Consider the following 21,872-nt stretch of genomic DNA (forward strand, 5'->3'; position numbering starts at 1 on the left):
GGGGATTTCAATCTGCCATCGTTAGGTGAAGCATCTGAGGTGGCTCGGGAGTTCATGGCCTCCATGACGGCCATGGACCTGACCCAATTAGTAGATGTCCCTACCCACACCGGAGGACACACACTGGACTTAGTTTTTGCCTCCGGCCAGTGGCTGAGTGATCGTGGTTTAGGGGAAATAGTCGTTGAGCCCCTGTCATAGTCAGATCACTCTCTCCTTTGGCTGGCCTTTCCTACCGCTACGCCCCACCGCGGGGAGGCGGAACCAGAAGTGACAAAATGGTTCCGCCCCAGGCGCCTGATGGACCCTGAGAGGTTCCAGACGGAGCTTGGGCCAATACCTGAGACCTTGACCCGCGGCTCGACTGAGGACCTGGTGGCCGCCTGGAATGATGCGGCCGCGGGGGCCCTGGACCGGGTCGTGCCTTTGCGGCCCCTCACCCGATGCCGGTCTACCTTGGCTCCTTGGTTCTCCGAGGAGCTGAGCGTGATGAAGCGTCGGAAGAGATGCCTAGAGAGTAATTGGAGGGCCACCCGCTCCGAATCCGATCGGAAATTGGTAAAGTCCCATTTAAGGACTTACCTAGTAGCGATAAGAGCGGCGAAACGAAACTATTTCTCCGCTCTTATCGCGTCTGCAGGTAACCGATCTGCCGTCCTGTTTAGGGTGTCCCGCTCCCTCCTTCATCAGAGGGTCCGGGATGTTCCTTTGCAGGGTCGGGCAGAGGAATTTGGGTGTTACCTGCATGACAAAATCGATCGGATCCAGGCCGGGTTAGCCTCCGATTGGACTAGTTCAGGCGGGCCAATGGAGGCAGGTCTTGAGTCCATTTTGTGGGAAGAGTTTGATCCTGTGACCCCCGAAGACATGGACAGGATGCTGGGACGGCTGAACACCACCACATGTTTACTGGACCCGTGTCCCTCCTGGCTGGTACTGGCCTCCCGGGAGGTTACACGAGGATGGCTCCAGGGAATCGTCAACGCTTCTTTGAGTGAGGGGTTCTTGCCGGCCGCCTTGAAAGAGGCGGTGGTGAGGCCCCTCAAGAAGCCCTCCCTGGACCCGGCTGCTTTGGCCAACTACCGGCCTGTCTCCAACCTTCGCTTTCTTGCAAAGGTTGTTGAGATTGTGGTGGCACGACAGCTCCCTCAGCACCTGGAAGAAACTGTCTATCTAGACTCGTGCCAGTCCGGCTTCCGGCCTGGGCACAGCACGGAAACGGCATTGGTCGCGTTGGTTGATGATCTCTGGAGGGCTCGGGATAGAGGCTGTTCCTCTATCCTGGTCCTGCTAGACCTCTCAGCGGTTTTTGATACCATTGACCATGGTATCTTGTTGCACCGGTTAGGGGGGTTGGGGTTGGGGGGCACCGTTTTACGGTGGTTCTCCTACCTCTCGGACCGGACGCAATTTGTGTTGGCAGGGGGGCAGAGGTCAACCTCGAGGCGCCTCACTTGTGGGGTACCACAGGGGTCGGTCCTCTTGCCTCTCCTGTTCAACATTTATATGAAGCCACTGGGTGAGATCATCTGTGGTTTCGGGGTGGAGTTTCATCAGTACGCAGATGACACCCAGCTGTACATCTCCACCCCGGACCACCCCAACGATGCCGCGGAAGTGATGTCCCGGTGCCTGGAGGCCGTGCGAGTCTGGATGGGGAGGAACAGGCTTCGTCTCAATCCATCCAAGACCGAGTGGCTGTGGTTTCCGGCGTCACGTCATAGCCAGTTGGTTCCATCTCTGGCTATCGGGGGCGAGTCATTAGCTCCCGCGGAGAGGGCCCGCAACCTGGGCGTCCTCCTGGATGCTCGGCTGTCTTTAGATGATCATGTGACGGCCGTGGCCAGGGGGGCTTTTCATCAGGCTCGCCTGATACGCCAGTTGCGCCCCTTTCTGGATCGGGACGCCCTACGCACGGTCACTCAAGCCCTCGTTTCTCGCCTGGACTATTGCAATGCTCTCTACATGGGGCTCCCCTTGAGGTGCACCTGGAGGCTCCAGCTAGTTCAGAATGCGGCTGTGCGGGGGATTTGGGGGGCCTCTAGATGCTCCCATGTAACACCTCTCCTGCGTGAGCTGCACTGGCTGCCTGTGGCCTTCCGGGTGCGCTTCAAGGTGTTAGTAACAACTTTTAAAGCGCTCCATGGCAATGGACCTAGGTATTTGCAAGACCGCCTCCTACCAAATATCTCCCTTCGACCAGTCCGCTCCCACAGAGAGGGCCTCCTTAGGGTACCGTTGGCCAGTCAATGCCGGCTGGCGACCCCCAGGGGGAGACCCTTCTCTGTGGCAGCTCCTGCCCTCTGGAATGACCTGCCCCCCAACCTATGTACAATTGCGGACCTGCGCCTCTTCCGCCGAGCCCTGAAAACTCATCTGTTCCATGCGGCCAGCCTGGTGTAGTTTTGATTGGGTTTTGTTAGGGGTTTTATATTTTAGAGCAGGCTTTTATGTAATATTTACTGTGATTTTTATTATTGCCTGTTCACCGCCCTGAGTCCCGTAAGGGAGATAGGGCGGTATATAAATTTAAATAATAAATAAATAAATAATAAACTGACTCCCTAAATTACTTCAATTCCAACAGTTCTGGTTTCAGTCTGCAAGCGATCTCCTGGTTCGCTAAGATGCAGTGGAAGCTGCCTCTGAGTTCAGCTCCCCTCCGCGTGCTTCTGAAACATTTCTCAGGTTTTAGGTCTATCCGGAGCATTACAAAGCAGTGTTTTATCTTCCACCCCATCCACAGACCCTGAATCGGACACGCAAGTATTAATTAGACAGAGACCCAAGGAAAAGGAAACCGAACAAGCGTTCACAGGTTCCCAAAGAAGTAAGTGCTGTCATACTTTGCAAAAAGTGGGAGATCGAGGATCAACATCCACCGTGGCGAGATAATCCGGCATCTGGGTCCCTGATTCAGTTAAGATGCAAGTCACGTACATCAGCTTCTCTCGCGGTCCTGGAGAGAGAAAAAAATATCCACATTTTAGGATCTTGGACCTGAACCTTAAAATGGTTTTGTTAGAGCTACATCTTGCTAGACTTACATTTGCCCAGCCTGTTAAGGTTGGTTACTGGATTAACTTGGGCTATGGATTGAATCATTGTTCAAGGATGATACCAGACTGGAAGTCCTACACCCGACTACTTTGCTAAGCTTGTTCCACACTTCATGCTTCAATCGAGGTGGCTTAATACAAAGGGTGAGCCCACAACTCATCTCTGCAGCAACGTCCATTTCCCTGCTCTGTTCTTGAGGAGAGGATCACCCCTTCTTACCTCTCATGGCATCCAAGGGCGTTGGGTATCCAGGGCCTGGATAGCAACATACTTCTCCCTCTTGAAAAAGGAACGAGAGAGAGAGAGAGAGATTTAGCTTCTTGGCAGCAGGAGGGAGAAAGAAGACGTAGGTATTTTAAGGAAGGTTGTAGACAGGTGCCGTTGGAGAAAAAGATCAATTTCCGACCTTTGCTTGGCATCTTGGCAGGTGCCTTCTCCGCATCTCTTGGTCGTTGTTTGTGCATGTCTCTCTCTCTCTTTAGCACTGACTCGGCTTGCATATCTGAGATTCCCCAGCTTGCTTGCACCAGGTTTATATAACCCAGGAGACCTGACCAAATCTGTTGCATCCCCGGAGGGCGCACCCCGAAGGAACTCATTAATAAAAGGGTTGATCCCTGAAAACCCAGAGGCTCTCTCCCTTCATCCCATATCAGAGCAGCCCAGCCAGCTGATTCCACGCCCTTTGGGATTGCTCAGAAAGAAATATGTCTGTTTCATCTCTTTCTCCTCACCCGCTTTTGATTGCATCCTCAGAACCATTTATTTCAACCCACCTCGCATCTTCTGATTTTTGACGTTTTGCTGACTCAGATCCGAATAACCAGATTCACCGGGCAAAAGCGGTTCAGCGCACACAGATCAAGAATAGCCAATTAGAGAGGGAACATTGTAAGAAACAGAAGGCAGATGGTTTCGTGTTTTGAGGGCTTTGCAAATGGGATGGAGGCCTGTCCGCGTATTTGCGGCTCTGCGGAGTAAAGCAGAGAGTTTTGAGTTGGTTTGCAATTTCAAGAAGTTAGAATTCCAAGAAAATGTCTCTTCTCCAAACTCCAAGAAAGCTCTATGGCTCAGAAAGTGGGTCCAGCAAGCGTTGCAGGGTGTGCCCTAGTCCAGACAGTTTTTATTTTCATGTGGTAACCTTAGTGTTGCTATGAAGCAACCTGGAACAAAGGAGATATTTCCTGATAGTTAGAAGAATTAATCAGTGGAAGGGCTTGCCTTCAAAGGTTTCAACACTGAAATGGTCTAGGGTCTCCTGCTTGAGTAGGGGGTTGGACTAGAAGACCTCCAAGGTCTCTTCCAACTCTCTTATTCTGTTCAGTTCAGATTTGCTGGCTGACCTTTTGTTGGAGCAAGGATCTTCCATGTTTTGCCTGAATTACTATGGTTGAAATGTGTATCCTTACCAACCTCGCCTGACTGCTGTGAAACCTACATCCCGTGGAGTTAAATGTGTTTTTGTGAGAACATCATTGAAATGTCCGTGCCTAGCGTGTGTTTCAAAGGAAGCCCCCTGCCAAAGTTGCGCCCCCTCCCAATTTAAATGGTTTTCTCCCTCCCTCTGCTGAACTCTCATCTTCAAACAAAAGTTAGCCCCACGAGTCCGTAGTAAGAAGAAAATCTTTTATTACTATGACAATTTTAATTTCTCTGCATCCTCTTCGAACACGGAAATCTGTGCAGTGCGATCAAACTACAAGCCAACATTCTGGTGTTGAGTTGTTCCACAGCCCACTTCCTGCCCCCCAAATGCTAGCTTAGTAAGAGGGTGGGCTCGGAGGAGTGTCTCAGGTCCAGATGTCCGTGGTACAGTCTGCTCCCGGGTAACGCATTTGGCATGCACGAGCGGGACCCCACGGATCCTTCCCGAAATCTACCAGGAAGTCTGGGTTCACACAGAGACCCCCGTTTTCGGTGTCCACGTCGATCTGGAGCATGACTGAGCCTTCCCTGCGAAGGAAGAAGAGTTCAGGGGTAAAAAGGAGGGTCTTTTACTTGCTTATTTGGGCCTCCATAATGCTGGAAAAACTGGTTAGGCAACTCTAGAAATGGGAATTTGCCTGCAGTTCCAGTATAAATGGAGAGGCAATGACAAAGCAATGGAAAGTAGGTATATGATTGATATGGTATGTAATACAAGAAGGAAGAGATTTGGTCTGAAGGTTCTTCGTCTGTTGAGAAACTTCCTACCTGAACATTTCTGGATAAAATTGCTCGTCCCACTGTGTGGCGAGACTATTGGTAACATAAAGTCTTTTTCCATCCAAGCTGAGCTGAAGCATGTCTGGTCCCCCGTAGACTCTCCTTCCCTAAGGTGGAAAAAAAGCAAGGCATGGTCAAGAAACACATGAGGCCCAAGGAGGCTGATAATCGGCTTCAGGAGAGTCGTTTGTGGCATTTCAAGAGGCCCTCTAGAGAAGAAGCCAGGCTGTCTGTGGAGAATGATTCCTCGGAAGGTTACCTACAAGTGTCTCCAACCAGGCATCTTTCCTTGGTGTAATGAAAAGTGTGGATGACCTTAGGGAAAGGAGGGGGAGAAGCTGCCTGGGAAACAACCAGAACGAGAAGAAGGCATCTCCAATGACTTAACCGTCAGAGAGAGAAACTTGGGAAGGACCATATGTCGTGGGTCAATCAATTAAAAGTGGCCTTGGGAAGTTTGCATTCCCAGACGTGCGAGATTCTCTTAAGGTAGCCTTACAATAAAGTAGAATAAGTTGTGCGCCCTGGCTAGTTTTTGTGGGAGGAGGACGGATGCTCGGAAAAGAGAGGCTCACCTGGATCACGAGAGGATCTGGCTGGCAGTCGAGCTCTTCGTCCTTAATCACAGTGACCACCTTGCCTTTCTGGATGCTGCCTCCTACAAACACCTGCAGGACCCAAAGGGGTTAGGGTCAGTTCAGGCCAAAGGACAGTCTCCCCTTCCCCAAGCTGCAATCCCCCAAACCCAGACTGCGGTATTTGGAATGTGGGAGTTCTTTGCCAGTAAAGGAGGCCTGGATTGGTTTTCGGCTTAACCCAACATCCTGGTTCCAGTGGTGGCAAGAATGAGCCTTTGAAGCCCACCCAGCTTTTCCCACAGTTGCAGGGCCTTTGAGTGGGGAGGGGGAGGGAGCCTACCTGGCCCGTCAGCCGAGGGCAGTGGGGGTCGGTGATGTCATACTGTCGGACATCTCCGTGAAGCCAGTTGCTAATGTACAGGAAACGGTCATCCAACGAAATAACTGAGTAAACGGTGTACGCTGGAGGATAAAGGGCTCAGAAATAACTGGCTGAGATGTGGTCAGGAAGGAGGGAGGGAGGATGGTTTAATTCCCTGGCATGCAACAATTTTTCAAGAATTGGTGTCTCCCCCCAAAGCTGCAGATCTCTCTTTCAGCCAGGAAAAGACTCAGCTTGTTCTCCAAACCTGCTAAAAGGCCCTTACTATTAATATGGAGAAGGCGAACCCCGCCCCCTTTTTACGTCCCCCTCCAACATCACTAATTCTCTTGTTAATTTTAATGTTATATTGAATGTTTTACACCATTTGTTCTGTCACGTTGTAAGCTGGCCAGGATTGCATGACAGCGTGTCCATTTAATAAATAAATAAAAATAAAATGAGAACTCCTGGCTGAGACATAAGTGAGAGGCTTGAGACATAAGCATGAGGACAAAAGCCCCCCCCCCGTCCTTTATTTGCTCACCTGGCATTCTAGGGAAGTACCACCCGGTGACCTCCTTCTCTGGAATCTGGATCACCTTCTCCGTTGTCCACGTCCCGTCCTGCAAAAGACACAAGGTTGGTTGGGACGTGCCACACTTTTTGACAACAAAGTCAGTGGGCAAAGCTGGATTTGTTTAATGACCATGTAGCTCATTTAATGATCGGGACAAAGAGATCACAAATCAGACAGGAATCGCTTAACAAGGGCATCGCTTAGTGGCAGAAGGTTCCGGTCCCAGTTTTGGCTATGAGTCGAGGACTATCTACGTTGCGTTGTCCTTTTAACAGTGCATTTTACCCATTTCTTTGGAAAGACGGGAAAGGAGAAAGAAATTCGGCATGTTTTCACCTCCTTCTTGAAAATATGATGCACAGAGCCGTCAAAGAAACAGCTCACAAAGCCGTGTGGGGCATCTGGGTTGTGCAGTAAGCGGACCATCAAAGGGACTGAATCTTCCCCCAGGTCAATGGATTGGACGAGGCAGCGGGTGGTCCAGTCCCACACGTTCAGGCAGCGTCCAAAGTATCCTACGGAGGAAAGGAGAAGAATCGTCTTAGCTTGCTCGGGTGAGTAGAGGCTACTCAGGAGCTTGTGGAGAGTTTTCCTTAGAAAGGTGATGGACTTGCTCATGTTGGAGACCTCCGAGCAGAAGCCGAGGTGCCACCACCTCCTGGGGAAGGGCTAGCTCTGGATGGACAAGAGGGCTGGGCTAGATGACCACCAACAGCCCCTCAGTGCCATCCTTCTTCAAAGAATCTTGCATCCATCCCTAGGCTGGAGTGCAACCCCATGGATGTTGAATTCCAATGGGTCGCTAGCTCACGTAGTGCTCTAGCACATCTCACCTTTCTCCAGATTTTCGGGGATGAAGGCATCCACAAAGAATTTAGGGATTCCCAGTTCAGTGCTGAATAAGACGTTATGCCTTGGTTTGTACCAGAAGTCATATCCTACTGGAGCCGCGTCTCCAGGGCGGTTCCAGGTGCCCTTCACTTGCCATGTTTCCGTATCCACGAGAATGAATTCGCCTGCGGTTTGGGGTGTGTGGGGAGAAGGCAAAATTAATTCAGACAGCAGGTGTGGGTGACTCTTAGGAAGGGTTGGGCGAGAGGAGTCTGCCCCACTCGGAGATGTCTAAGAAGTGGCAACCACCTGGAAGAGAGCCTAGGGCTTAAATTTTCACATTTCGGAGTTCGTGTGACAGATTTCCCTCCCAACATCTTCCGAGTCACCCCTGCTCTTACAGCACCTCAATCTGCACCCCCTCTTTGGAAAACAAATCTGCCTGGTGGTACCTTTTCCATTGCCAAATAGGTCCCCTAGGGAGCTGATCATGACCTCTCCGCTGCTCAGATAGTGTGGGGTGAGTATTGAAGCCACGTTGGTTTTACAGAAGACCTCTCTGGGCTCAATCACCTGTCAAGGATGGGGAGAGGGAGAGAAAATAAAAACTCTAGCACTGCAGCTCTGTTTTCCTTCTCTGCCAATTGCTTTGATCTAAAAACCCCAGAGCCCATCTGTGGTCAGTGCAACATGGGGGTTGTTGATAGGAATGGGACAGGTTGAAGTAAAACGTTTTGAAAATTAGTGCGACATCCCTTGCATAACTGGGTTCTTTGTCGGGATTTCTTTTTATATTGCCACAAATTGCAGGTGTGGGTATGGCAAGCTAATTTCTACCTTGTGTTGTAGATATTCATCTTGCATGAGTGAGATCTTTTTTTTCCTGTTTGCTTCTTCCCCCTTTTCTGTTTAAAATCAGCATGAGCTCCTCCTACTCCCTTTGATTTTATTCCCATAATTCTGCTCAGCGATTTTCCAGGGAGACATGAGAATCACAGAAATCGGGTGTATGTATTTCTTCTTCGTTAAAAGATCAGGGGCAAAACTAAGGCCAAGGTCAAGGGATCCACAGGGGTTATAGCTTTAAAGTCCCTTGGACCTCCTCACAGAGTCCTTTACAATCCATTTCCCTGGCTTGCACGTTCAGAAAGTGGGGGGGCCTACCTTAAACAGGCAGGGAGCTTGGGGGTCAGTCCCAGTGTCCACAATATAAATCCGCGAAGAGTTGAAACCAGGAAGGACCAGACGGTTGCGTTTCTTGCTGGCGTCTCCGAAGCAGCTGCTTCCAGTGTTCCAGCCCATGAAGTGAAGCTCGTCATTAAGGCACGGCATTTGCAGCCGGTGAATAACCTGGGGGGGGGGGGAAGAAGATTGGGGTGCCAGAGATTAAACAAGCATTGTTCACGTTGTCTCCTGGAGTTGGGTTTCTCCCGCTGTTTCCCAAGAGTTCGTGATCTGCATATCTTTGGATGCGGAACACTGCTTGAGGAGTGGGATTTTGTTAACAGAAAGGTCTACTTCGGCTTGGTGGGAGATTGTGTCGGTTGTGGATTGTTGCTGGCACAATGCAGGGTTTCTCCCACTTCCAACCGGCAAGCAGAACCTCATCGACAGAACGGGCCTCTCTACAAGAAGTTTTTTTCTTCTTCCCTTCCCAGGCTTTCGTGCACCCTTTGCGCAACAGTGCTACACCGTTCCAACCCTTGGCATCGGAAGCTGCAGACAGGTTGAGACGAGGAGCTGAAGTCCTCGCGTGTGTGAATGCAAAAGCCGGCGTCTGAGCATCGCCCGCTTGTTCCGTGGATTGTGAGCAAGCCCAGTGCATTATAGCCCAGGAGTCTGCGGTACCAGCTAATGATTCTTTAGCTTCCCTCAGTTCTCCCAGGATGGTTCCGGTCTCAGCTGCACCTGGTTAAGGTGTCTGTGCTAGGCGTAACTGACCACGAGTCTGCTGACACAAAAATGTGAACATGGCAGATCCGCCTGAAGATACTCATTAGGCCCCGAGGAACAGAGCGGCTGGAAAGAGTCCAGAAGCTTTGTTGGCTTAGAACAAACGACTCCCTTCGTTTGATTAAAGTAAATTGTTCCCAGGTTTCCAAGTATTTTGGAAACTGAGAATGTATCTTAACATGTTAGTATAAATGTTCCTCAACCTGTAATCACAATGCAAGGTGTTAAAGAAAGGCCCAATGAACAAGCATTCACAACATCGCCCCAAAGAACTAAGTATCCTCATACTTGGCAGTAAGTGGGAGATTTGGGATCCACATCCACCGTGGCGAGATAATCCGGCTTCTGGGTTCCTGTACTGGTTAAGACGCAAATCACGTACATCAGCTTCTCCCGAGGTCCTAGGGACGATATCCACCTTTTAGGCTCCTGGGTGTGAACCTTAAAGCAGTTCTGTCTCAGCTACAACTGGTGTTCACCCAGGCTCTTAGGGTATTGTGGCTGTGGACTAAACCGTTGGTCAAGGGATTCCAATATCAAATCAGTCGTCCCACGCCCAATGGCTCAACTTATTTGCTGAGCTTCTTCCACACACCACAACGAGGTGGCTTAAAACGATGTACGAGCCCATCCCTCATCTCTGTGGCTGGACTCAACATCCCCTGCCCTGCCCTGCTCTCCAGAACGGGAGGACATCACCCCCTTCTTACCTTTCATGGCATCCAAGGTGTTGGGTAGCAACATTCTTCTGCGTCTTCAAAAAGAGAGGAGAGAGAGATTTAGCTTCTGTGCAGTGGGGGGGAGAGAAAGGGGATGTGGGTGTTTTTAAAAAAGGTTGCGGACTGGCAGCCTTGGGGAAAAAAGTCGGGTGCCTCCAATGCACGAGACGGGTCTTGACTTCCTACCTTTGCTTGGGTCCTTTGGAAGCTTCTTCTCCGCATCTTTTGCTCGGTGTTTGACCATTTCCGTCTCTCTGTCTTGCTGTGCCTCCGCTTGCATATCTGAGTGTTTCCAGCTTCCTTGCAGCCGGTTTATATATCCCACAGGAGCAGACGGAGCCTTCTTCCGTGTCCTTTGGGGCTCTAATTTCTTTGCTTCATCACAATTTTTCTTATACTTTTGACTGCATTCTCAGCACAGGTTATCTGAAGCCACATCACCTCTTCCATTTTTAGAGGCTTTCTGACTCAGATCTGAATAATCAGATTCACAGGGCAAATGCAGTTTGGCGCACGTTGGGAATAGCCCATTAGAAATCAAGAAACGGACGCTACAAAACTTGGCGATGGTTTCGTGTTTTGCCAAAGGAATGGGGGCCTGCCTGCTCGCCACCTGCCCCTCGGGGTACATGAAAGGTTTTTGAGTTGGTTTGCACCAAAGGTGCTTTTTCAAAAGACAGCCTTACTTCCTTTTTTGTTTTTGTTTTTGTTTTATAAAGACATTTCGCTTCTCACCCAAAAAGCATCCTTGCTTTTCGGTTCTTTTGCAGTCTCTAGAAGCTAGAATTGCAAATGTCGTCAGCGCCTCCGCCAAATTCCAAGAAAGCTCGGCGCCTCGTAATGTGGGTCCAGCCAGCCTTGTCAGCTGTGTCCTAACCTGGATAACTTTTATTTTCAGTAGTGGTAACTTTAAACCTTATCCTTGCCTTTTGAAACTATCCCAGTTTTCGCATTGTGGGGGAGAGGGGAAGGGAAGAGAATTCTTCTGGCAATGAAGCTGGAAAAAGCACCACGAGGACATAAAACGGAGAAAATTGGGGATCTGCCCTGTGTCTCAGCTGCGTTTCAGGAGCTCAGCTTTTTTCATTTGGTGTCTGATGCGGTTTACGAGATTTTATTCTGATTAGGACGGGTGTTCCTTCTCTGAATTATGCCTGCTAAGCTCTTCTTGTTGCTGAGTGCCAGCCATTCGGAAGAGTCCTTGATGACTCTTGGAAAGTTGGAATTACAGAAGTGATTCACTGGGTCTTCCCTCGTTCAAACTCTTTCTTTCAGCTCGGCCTTCTTAGATAGAATTTTACAACTTTTTCTTGCCCCTTCCTCCTTTCCATTGAGGTCTTTCCCTTCCGTTTGTTGGGTTTGTTAGAAAACAGAGCTGTAGCCTCCCACATTTATGGGCCCCAAATGCGGGAGAAAGGACTCCCTCTCCGATCCATCTGCATTCCCACACCAGACAAGGGGGTTAGTTTAGGTGACCTCCAAGGCCCCTTTTCCCAACCCTCACATTCTACGGACTTGGACCGTTCAAAGCTTGATTCAAGTTCCGTGGAGGTAGCCCAGCTGGGTAATGATAATGCCAAAGGCGGTCTTGCGCATTCCAAAGTTCCATCGCTTTGTCAAATATGGGCTTGTTAGGCCAGTGAAGCCGAAAGCAAACCAGCTTCATATTAAACGTTCAGAGGGAAATCGCGGCTTATTTTGCTTTTGTTTGTCTTGTTTATCAATGCAACCGACTTAAGATTAAACCCCTTCTGAGGGGAGGAGGCCTTGGAGCCCCTGGCATTCCGCTTTCAAACTGGGCAGACTCACAAACCGCCCGAGAAACGGTCCTTTCTCCTCCTTTGCCACCTTCCCTTAATGTTGTGACTGGAGGTGTGACTTCTGATGGCTCCGTGATGATAGCCGGTGGCTGCTAGTTAGGGATGCTTAAAACCCTGGATTAGGGCCGTCCCCACAACAAAGTGATGGCTGGCCTTGGGCACAGTGCGCCAGCGCCCCCTGGTGGCAGAACAGGGTATCCCCCATCTGGAGGGAGTAAGCATGAAGTAGGATCCCAAGGAAAAAGCGATTTCAGACTGCTTCCTTGTCTGCATGATAAGCTTTCTAACAGTGAGTGTTAAAAAGACTCTCGCTACAATGGGTTAATTTATAAGCCTTCAAGGTAGGAGTGGAAAACCAGGTGCCCAGATGCAGAAGGAACCAAAACCTCGGTGAGGTCCAGGGATTCTTCTGCATCAGGTTAAATGGCCAAAGTTAAAGTCCACTTTTTTTGGGGGGGGGGTCCCCTGATGCTCAGGATTTTTCTGTGAGAAACTTAAGCCGAACTTGGTTCCCTGACAGATTTGACTACTATCAGCTTCTGTTGGAGCAAAGACCTTTCAAAAGGCTTTGCCTCAGTTTCTGCGGTTGAGACACGTGCTCTTTCCAACCTTTTCCGACTGCCGTGAACCTAACTTAAGTGCAGCTGAACTGGGCTTCCTCAAGTGCATTCATTTTCAGAGCTGACATGACAGAAATGTCATGTGCACAAACAGTCTCCACGTAATTGCTTCCCCGGCTATTAATATCCTCGTGGGTGGAACAGATTGATGTATTTCATAATTTGTCTTCCTTATTGGGCTGTTTGCATTTGTTCCTTCTCTGCCTTCTGGCAGATATCAAGAACAACCTTGGCTACGCAGAAGAGATCTTTCTAGAATAGGTTTGTCAAAATCTGGGTAACCAAGAGAGCCAGCAGAGAACCAGCTAGTTCTTCTACGATCCGTTGGCTGATCACAGAAAACCCCTCTCCTGCAGCTAAAATTAATTAATAGCCCAAGTCAGGGATCTCCAAACTTGGCGACTTTAAGACTTGTGGACTTCAACTCCCAGAATTCCCCAGCCAGCATGGGAATTGAAGTCCACAAGTCTTAAAGTTGCCAAGTTTGGAGACACCTGGCCTAAGTTATGGCTGGAGAGCCAGTTTGGTATAACAGTTAAAGCTGCTGGATTAGACAACAGGAAGCCATAAATTTTAACCCTGTTTCAGGCTCAAAATCCAGGCTGGGTGACTTTGAGCCAGTCCTTCTTTCTCAGCCCCAGGAATAAGGCAGCGTTGGTCCTTCAGAGGCTTTCAAAACACATCCCGAGAAAAACACACACAGACTTTTCCCCGCAATCCTCAGGAGCCAGGATGGACCTGAAGGATCACAACAACAACATAGTTAAAAATTTCATCTCACTCACCAGACCTATGGCGCGTGCTCCTAAACTGTGGATTAGGTGATTAAGTCAGTTGTGAGATTAGAAAGAAACGTGGGAGGTGAAGACGGAGATAATTACCTATTGACTGGTGACCAGTCAAGAAAAATAAAAATGTTTGGGTGTGATGCAAACATTCCTTCCTGATTGAGTTGATTAGCACACTAAGTGGGCTAAAAATTTTATCTCTGTATTTAACCATCCCCTGGTTCAGGTCTGAACGATTCAGGGTGTCAATTTTTGCCCAACAGAAGGCTGTTATGGGGGCTGGAATTCCCGAAGATGGCTGATGGGTAGGACTGGGTTATAATGGGAGCCCTACTTTCCATAAACCTGGAGGATGATATGGTGGAGATTAGCCACAAATATTGAAGGACGAGATTCCCAGGCATTTTGCTGGGTCAAACGCCTTCGTAGGACCAGCGATGAAATTAGAAAGACTCCAACAATGAAGATATTTAAAGGTTTTTTTCGAATAGCCTAAAAACGGACCCTCGTGGGAGGATCCTACCTAAATTGCAACCTGTTCAGAGGTTGGATTGCATTTCTTCAATGGAATCATGGATGGCCTTCTACAGATCCACATGGTTAATATCCTCCAGATCGGATGGATTGTTCTAACCTCACTTGCTGGTGTTCGGGACCTTGATTTGAATCCCGTTCAGCTTTCCGCACAGCTGTGGATGAAGGGCGCAGATGCTTTCCTGCAAAACTGCAACTACGATGGATCCCTCTCGAAGCCCTGCAGTGAATTTTTTTAGGCGACGGCTGTGAATTTGCACACAATACTAGCTACGAGTTTGCAGGTAGAAGATGCGAACCCGGTTCCCGTTTGAGGGCCATGGGGGTTCAACCTGTTGGCGCTCTCCGCTTGAAATAAAGAGTCTGTACTACCAAGAAAACTTTTTATTACAATGACAATTTTAATTCCTCCGTTCGCGTCCTTCTAGAACTGCCAGGAGGGGTTTAACTGGCTCCCCACCAATTTGCAAGAATTGCACCAGAAGTCTGACTTGTAAACATCTGTAGTGTGTCATGGCTAAGCAAAGTGCTTTGAAAGGCATCAACCCCGGCTAGAGTTTTGCACCTGGACAACAGAATCTAGAGGAACTTGCCTCTGAACGGAGCTCAGCTTGTAGCACCTGCAGCTAAGCGCAAGCAAGCTTATTTCATGATTTAGCACACTGAGTAAGTGAAAGTGTGGAAATCGGTGCAACGGGATTAAGCTACAAACACCACTCTGGTTTTGAGTCGCTCCCTGCCACACTTCCTGCCCCTCCCCCAAACGCTGGCTTAGCATAGGGTGGGCTTGGAGGAGGATCTCAGACCCAGATGTCCGAGGTGCAGTCCCCTCCCGGGTAACGCATTTCGTGTGCACGAGCGGGACCCCATGGCTCCTTCCCGAAATCCACCAGGAAGTCTGGGTTCACACAGAGGCCCCCCTTCTCGGTGTCCACGTCGATCTGGAGCATGACTGACCCTTCCCTGTGAAGGAAGAAGAGTTCAGGGGTAAAAAGGGAGGTTAGCTGAGCAAGGGAGGGGCTTAAAAATAGGGTGGATTTGAGGTGTAACACAAGGAGAAGGAGAACAACTCCTCCCACCCGGGGCAACTTTGCTCTGAATTTTCTTCAGCTGTCGAGATGACCCTACCTGACCAGTTGTGGGTAAAACTGCTTGTCCCACGGTGTGTAGAGACTGTTGGTCACATAAAGCCTCTTTCCGTCCAAACTGAGCTGCAGCATTTGGGGTCCCCCGTAGACCCTCCTCCCCTGAGGTGAAAAAAAAGCGAGGAGTGGTTAAGAAATGTAGGCGGTCCATAAAGGGGTACATATGGCTCTTTACTCTCCTTTGCCATAGGAAAGCATTTCAAGGTGTCCCACCGAGAAGGAAGAATCCACCCTGTCCGTTTATGCCCAGCACGTTTCCCGTGAGTGTCTCGAACCCGGAATCCTTCTGAGAAAAGAGAGGCTCACCTGGAGCATGAACGGATCTGGTTGGCAGTCGAGCTCTTCGTCCTTAATCACGGTCACAACGCCGCCTTTGTAGATGTTGCCTCCTACAAACACCTGCAGGACCCAAAGGGGTTAGGGTCAGTTCAGGCCGAAGGACAGTCTCCCCTTCCCCAACCTGCAATTTTTCTCTGCCCAAACGGCGGTACTTGGAAGTGGAGCCTTCTTCTGCCAGGTGCTCATACAGGAGACCCGGATGAGCTTTCTGCTTAACCCAACATCCTGGTTCCAAGGGTGGAAAGAAGCGACGCCTGCAAGGATCCTAAGTAAGGAACCGTGATTTCCGGGCCGTTGGGTGGGAGGGAGCTCACCTGGCCCGTCAGCCGAGGGCAGTGGGGGTCGGTGACGTCGTACTGTCGGACATCGCCGTGAAGGAAGTTGCTCAGGTAGATGAAGCGGTCATCCATTGAAATGAGGAAGTCTGTGACGAACGCTGGAGGAAAGAGAAAGTGCCCAGGAATAAAGTCAGGAAGAGAATTCGATTACCTGGATATCCCGGCACATGAATCGTCCTTCTCCAAAATACGTGGACCTCTCTCAGTTCCTGGGGTACTCGGCCCATTCTCCAAAGATTCTAACCATCCTTAATTTGGGAACAGAAGGTGCGAACTCCAGAGCTATAGGGCTGAGACAGAAACATGAGGACAGAAGCCTTCTTGGACTTTATTTACTTACACGGCATTTCAGGAAAGTACCACCCGGTGACACCCTTGTTTGGAATCTGGATGACCTTCTCCGCTGTCCACGACCCGTCCTGCAATAGACACAAGAGGCTGGCTGGTTGGGTGGTGCAAAGTTCTCCCATGTCAACTAATTTTCATCCTCTCCTCCGTTTCCTACCCATATCTGCCTTCTAATCTGCTCTCAGTGAGATTTGAAATATTTCTACGGTTTGCCGATACCCGAATTTTATCCCAATTCTGTCGTAATTCTTTCCAATCCCTTTCGGCTCTGTTCTTCAGCAAAAACTATTGTGGTTTCTCTACCGTAGAAACAAGACGAACCATAATAAGGCAGTTCTACCTTCAGGTTCCTGTTTGTCAAGATTTCCTTCTCGTGATAATGGTATACTAATTATAGCGTAACGTTTTGTTGGCCATGGTGCGTTTTAACCAATTGTTCTGTATTTTATTCTCAGCTGAAGCCTCAGTCGCCAGTTGTTTTGGACGGAAATAGGGAGGAAAGAAGAAAGAAATCGTGGTTTTTTCACCCACCTCTTTCTTGAAAAAATGGTGTATGGAGCTCTCGAAGGTGCAGCCCACAAAGCCGTGCGCGGCATCCGGGTTGTGCAGGAAGCGGATCTCCAGTGGGGCAGAATCTTCCCCCACATCGATGGACTGGAGAAGGCAGTGGGTGGTCCAGTCCCACACATTCAAGCGGCGGCCGTAGCGGTCTGCGGAGGAAAGGAGACGAATCGGTTCAACGTCTTCTGGTCAGTAGGATGCAGGGGTAGGTAGACAACCTTGGCTCTTTTATGACTCGTGGACTTCAACTCCCAGAATTCCTGAGCCAGCCATGCTGAGGGGAAAGGGAGAGGTTTCTAAGCTGAGCCATGCTGGCTCAGGAATTCTGGGAGTTGAAGTCCACAAGTCATAAAGTGGCCAAGGTTGGGGACCTCTGCCTTAGACAGATGATGGGCTTTCTCATGTTGGAGGCCTCCAAGCAGCAGCTGAGGTGCCACCTCTTGGAGAAAGGCTAGCTGGACAAGAGGGTTGCGCTAGATGGCCACCAACACCCCCTCGGTGCCAACTTTCCTCAAGACCTCTTGGAGCCTTCTTTAAGTTGAGAGTCCAGCCCACCCCCCCTCCCGAATTTTGGATCCCGATGGGCTTTAAGCCGATGCAGTGTTCTGTCATCTCACCTTTCTTCAGATCTTCAGGGTTGAACCCATTCACAAAGTATTTGGGGGCACCCCATTCCGTGCTGATTAAGACATTATGCCTGGGTTGATACCAGAAGTCGTATCCTTGTGGAGCCTCGTCCCCGGGGCGGTTCCAGGTGCCCTTCACTTCCCAGGTTTCCGCATCCACAAGAACAAATCCGCCTGCGATTGGGGGGTGGGCGGGGTGCAAATTAATTCAGACAGGGGTAGGTGACTCCCAGGAAGGGTGGGCTGAAAATGATTTGCCCCACTCGGAGAGGCCCGAGAGATGGTAGCAGCCTAGGGCTTAAATTTCCGCGTTTCGGAGTCCGTGTGAAAGGTTTCCCTCCCAACATCTTCCGAGTCACAGCTGCTCTTAACAGCACCTCAATCTGGACCCCCTCTCTGGAAAACCAATCTGCCCGGCGGTACCTTTTCCATTGCCATATAGGTCCCCAATGGAGCTGATCATGACTTCTCCGCTGCCCAGACAGTGTGAGGTGTGTAACGTAGCCAGGTTGGTTTTACAGAAGACCTCTCTGGGCTCAATCACCTGCCAGAGTCGGGGATCCGTTCTCCTCTGTAACCAGTTCCTGTCACCCCCCCACCTGAAACCGAAGTTAGAGAATGTTTCCGGTCCAGTTCCCTACTCACTGCGAGTCATATTTTAGGGAACCCGAAATCGGGTGAAGTTCCAGGAAACTCTCGGGAAACGTTGGGTAAAGGGACCTAACGCGGGACAACCCCACACGCAAACCCCCCCGGATGTTTAAACAGGCAGGGAGCTTGGGGGTCAGTCCCGGTATCCACAACATAAATCCGCGAAGTGTTGAGGCAGGGAAGGACCAGACGGTTGCGTTTCTTGGTGGTGTCTCCGAAGCAGCTGCTGCAAGCGTTCCAGCCAGTGTGATGAAGCTCATCGTCAAGATACGGCATTTGCAGCCGGTGAATAATCTGGTAGGGAAAGGAAAGGGGTGGCAGAAAATAAACATCTTATTTATCTCTTGGCCTGGAGTTGTGCGTCTCCGTCGGATTCCGAAGGGTTCGTGATTTGTGCGTGTCTTTGGACGCCGGACGCCGCTTGCAGAATAGAATTTTGTTCTCCCTCTTCCAGTTGGCGAGTGGAACCTCTCCAACAGGAACGGCGTCCCTTAAAACACCCAGCCTGGTCTGTCCCTTCCCCGTCTTTCACGCGCCCTCTGCACAATGGTGCTCCACCATTCCAAGCCTTGGCCTCGGGAGCTGCAGACACCCATTGGGACAAGGAAGGGACCCTCCCTGCATGTCTGGATGCCAGATCCAGCATTGCAGCGTAGGTGTCTGCGGTACCAGCTAATGATCCTCTCCGGCCTTCAGGCTTTCTGAAGGTCTACCACGAGGGTTCCAGCCTCATCTGCATCCAGTTAAGAGTGTCTGTGCCTGTGTGGATCTAGGCTAGGACTCTGCTGACACAAAACTGTGAAACAAAGCAGATCCGCCTCGGGAGAATCAGGAGGCAGACAAACAGAACGTCCTGAACCAGTCCAGAAGCCCAAAGCTGCTTAGCTCTGCTGGGCTTAGAACAAAGGACACCCTTAATTTATTTAGCTTAATTATTCCCAGGTCTTGATGTCTTGATTCTAGTAATCAGCAAAAAAGGTGTTTTAGAAACTGACAATGTGTCTGAACATGTTGGGTAAACGTTAAGCTTTTTTTGCAGTTTCATAAACGGAGTCCTGTTTTAGGTCTGCAACCTGGTGTATAATGCTTCATGTTGCAGTAGTGGCTATGCATTCTAAAGCAACGGCTTATCTTTCAACCAAAGTCTAGCACAGTGGTGGCGAACCTATGGCACGGGTGCCAGAGGCGGCACGCAGAGCCCTCTCTGTGGGCACGTGCGCCGTCGCCCCAGTCCTAGGCCTTCAGCTGGGTTTTATAAAACCTTTTCGCTTTAGGCCTCCGCCGCCATGTAAAAAAAAAAAAGGTTCAGTCAATCAGTCAATTTCAACTTCTCGCGGGGGAAAAAAAAGATCTTGCAAAGTTGGAATTGATTGATTGAACTTTTTAGTCCCATCCAGTCTGCTGTTACCACCGCAGCCACGCCCACCCAATGGGCCACGCCCACCCGGCACCCGATGATGCATAAGTGGGTTTTGGGTTGCACTTTGGGCACTCGGTCTCTAAAAGGTTCGCCATCACTGGTCTAGCAGTTCAGGGAAGAGAATTCGGGGCCTCGGCTTGAAATGACTAGACTTCCGGTCTCCTCATATCTGCGCCTACCAAGGAAGGCATAAAGCTTTTTGCTTCCACCTTTAAAGCAGAGGTGGGGAACGGTGGCCCTTTTATGACTGGTGGACTTCAACTCCCAGAGTTCCTGAGCCAGCATCATCCCCCACCCCTGCTTTAAAGGATGTTCGCCACCCTTAGCTTCTCTTTAACAAGTGTTCACTAGGAACACTGTGCTACACCACCATTCGTTTGTTCTGGATTAGTGTGCCGTGAAACCCAGAACCCATTGGCTTGTTCAATAAACTCTGGTTAAAACTAACCCCAGTTTAGCCTGATGAGTTTGGTGCAGCCTTACTCCACTTCCACCCCAGCCACCAAACAATATCCTCCCAAAGAACTAAGTAATCTCGTACTTGGCAGTAATTGGAAGATTCAGGATCCACATCCACCGTGGCGAGATAATCGGGCTTCTGGGCCCCTGTGCCAGTTAAGATGCAAGGCACGTAGATCAGCTTCTCTCGGGGGCCTAAGGAGAAGAAAACCCCCCACATTTTAGGATCTTGCGTCTGAATCTTAAAATGGTTCTATCTGAGCTGCAGTTTGCTAGACTTGCATTCCCGCACCCTGTTAAACTGGGTTACTGGATTAACCCGTGCCAGAGACTGAATCAGAATAGAAGGCTTTTCAAGGATCTGCACTAATACAAAATCCTAACTAGGTTCAGGCAAACCGAGCTGTGCAGAAATAGCTGTTGGGTTTTTCCTGACAGTTAGAACAATTAACCAGTGGAACAACCTGCCTCCAGAAGTTGTGGGTGCTCCAACACTAGGAGTTTTTAAGAAGAGACTGGATAGCCATTTGTCTGAAAAGGGGTAGGGTTTCCTGCCTGAGCAGGGGGTTGGACTAGATGACCTCCAACTCTGTGATTCTGTTGTTCTGTTATTTGCATCAGGCCAGGTTGAGCGCATTGACCGGTAGTGGTCAATCTACGGTACTCTGAGTCACTTCCTGGATCTGTGGGACTGGAGCGCATGGATTGTTGGTCAAGAGTCCCAATACCAATGGCTCAACACCCATGTTGAGCGTGTTCCGCATACCACGGTCCAAACGAGTAGTTTAATATGAAGTATGAACCCATCCTTCATCTCTGTGGCTTTGTCTGGTCCTAACCTCAGCTGCCCTGCCCTGCCCTGGCATCCAGAAGGAAAGAGGATCACTCATGCTTACCTTTCATGGCATCCAAAGGTGTTGGATATCCAGGACCCTGACAGCCACATCCTTCACCACCACCTCCTCCTCCTCCTCCTCCTCCTCCTCCTCCTCCTCCTCCTCCTCCTCCTCCTTCTTTAGGAAGAAAGAAGAATAGTTTAGCAACTTGGCATCAGGAGAGAGAAGAACATCCCTGATGGGACTGATCAGAAGAAACTGGACATGTTCTTGAACAAAAGGATCTTCCTACTACCCCTTGGCATGGCTCAACCTCCCTGCAGTTGCTTCACAATACGGTGGAATCACCGTATCTGTTTGGGTTTCCCATCTGATCTACCTGGTAAGGCTGCACGGGCCCAGGTAGAGAGGCAGGGGAGGACTTCCTGTGAGTGAAGCACCTTAAGGAGGGCAAAGGTATCAACTCATCAAAACATGAAATTAAAGGCTTGGCGGAAACAAAAACGGCAGCTCATTATCTCTTCTGATTTGGCTGTTTCGTTTCCCCCATTTATTTCGATGCCGCGATAAGCCCGCAATCTAATTCATTGCTCATCCCTGCCTGTGAATTAATTGTTCTGCTGTGGCAACTCATGTCTCTGATTGCGTGCGTGATATTCCTTCTCCTCTGTTGACGCTGCTGTGGCAAAACACACTCTGCTCGAATGCTAAAAGGAAGAAGCCGGACGGCCTTGGCAGTAAGTCTTACGTAAGGTGACTATATTTTTGACCTGGCTGTCAGTATACCATTCACCAGCTCCTATAATGCATGTCTTCCTTCTTTCCACACCCCTTCCTTTCAGTTGCTAATTAATTAATAGGAGGAAAAATAACCCACCAATTTTCATATTACTCTTCATCAATTATGTTTCCAGGACAGGATATAAGACACACCAATCAGGAAGCAGTCAAATAATTTGCCTCACGACTATCGACAAAAATACATTTCAGAAAGGTGGACACCCTTCCCCAGGGTTGACCCCTGGCAAGCTCCCCTTGTTCTCCCCTCCTAAACCAATCTGGCCCTTCTCATTAGCTTGGATCAAATTCATTGTTGGGAA

The 21,872-nt window shown here is 49.7% G+C and overlaps 3 protein-coding genes across 4 annotated transcripts in view; all 3 read right to left on the minus strand.

Moving 5' to 3' along the window:
* Positions 1-3,310, minus strand: part of LOC107292906 (methanethiol oxidase-like) — a 14,696-nt gene extending 11,386 nt beyond the window's left edge. Inside the window, exons 1-2 of the mRNA XM_029285252.1 lie at positions 3,280-3,310; positions 2,847-2,959 (exon numbers count right to left, since the gene is read on the minus strand). Coding sequence (XP_029141085.1) covers positions 2,847-2,959; positions 3,280-3,286 — 120 coding nt within the window. The 5' untranslated portion in view covers positions 3,287-3,310. The remainder of the gene's footprint in view (positions 1-2,846; positions 2,960-3,279) is intronic.
* Positions 3,311-4,850: 1,540 nt separating this feature from the next.
* On the minus strand, positions 4,851-10,531 carry LOC107292907 (methanethiol oxidase-like). Its single transcript, XM_029285253.1, has 12 exons — positions 10,452-10,531; positions 10,279-10,313; positions 9,857-9,969; positions 8,780-8,965; positions 8,068-8,188; positions 7,618-7,800; positions 7,121-7,299; positions 6,752-6,830; positions 6,184-6,305; positions 5,841-5,933; positions 5,254-5,372; positions 4,851-5,013 (listed from the first exon to the last, which is right to left on the minus strand). The coding sequence occupies exons 1-12, from the start codon at positions 10,529-10,531 to the stop codon at positions 4,851-4,853; spliced, it is 1,473 nt and encodes a 490-aa protein (XP_029141086.1).
* Positions 10,532-14,805: 4,274 nt separating this feature from the next.
* LOC107292914 (methanethiol oxidase-like) lies at positions 14,806-20,875 on the minus strand. 2 transcript variants are annotated; one of them, XM_015822039.1, is made up of 11 exons: positions 20,833-20,875; positions 20,019-20,131; positions 18,173-18,351; positions 17,830-17,972; positions 17,398-17,580; positions 16,751-16,929; positions 16,212-16,290; positions 15,848-15,969; positions 15,501-15,593; positions 15,178-15,296; positions 14,806-15,012 (listed from the first exon to the last, which is right to left on the minus strand). In XM_015822039.1, the coding sequence occupies exons 1-11, from the start codon at positions 20,837-20,839 to the stop codon at positions 14,850-14,852; spliced, it is 1,380 nt and encodes a 459-aa protein (XP_015677525.1). In that variant the 5' UTR covers positions 20,840-20,875; the 3' UTR covers positions 14,806-14,849. The 2 variants fall into 2 exon arrangements, with proteins under 2 accessions (XP_015677525.1, XP_015677526.1); XM_015822040.1 differs by lacking the exon at positions 18,173-18,351 and having other exon boundaries at positions 17,830-17,950; positions 20,833-20,863.
* Between the last annotated feature and the right edge of the window lie 997 nt (positions 20,876-21,872).

This window comes from Protobothrops mucrosquamatus, unplaced genomic scaffold (assembly GCF_001527695.2).
Source record: "Protobothrops mucrosquamatus isolate PMUCROS unplaced genomic scaffold, P.Mucros_1.0 scaffold1446, whole genome shotgun sequence".
Lineage (NCBI taxonomy): Eukaryota > Metazoa > Chordata > Lepidosauria > Squamata > Viperidae > Protobothrops > Protobothrops mucrosquamatus.

Excerpts from the sequence above, each read along its gene's own strand:
- LOC107292907 (XM_029285253.1), bottom strand. The coding sequence starts at position 10,531 with ATGGTCAAACACCGAGCAAAAGATGCGGAGAAGAAGCTTCCAAAGGAC. Across the intron at positions 6,831-7,120 it reads ATCATATTTTCAAGAAGGAG|GACGGGACGTGGACAACGGA; the intron begins GTGAAAACATGC and ends TGTCTTTTGCAG. Across the intron at positions 6,306-6,751 it reads GTACTTCCCTAGAATGCCAG|CGTACACCGTTTACTCAGTT; the intron begins GTGAGCAAATAA and ends TTTATCCTCCAG.
- LOC107292914 (XM_015822039.1), bottom strand. Across the intron at positions 17,973-18,172 it reads GACCCCCAAGCTCCCTGCCT|AACGGATCCCCGACTCTGGC; the intron begins GTTTAAACATCC and ends GTTACAGAGGAG. Across the intron at positions 15,594-15,847 it reads GCCCTCGGCTGACGGGCCAG|GTGTTTGTAGGAGGCAACAT; the intron begins GTGAGCTCCCTC and ends TGGGTCCTGCAG.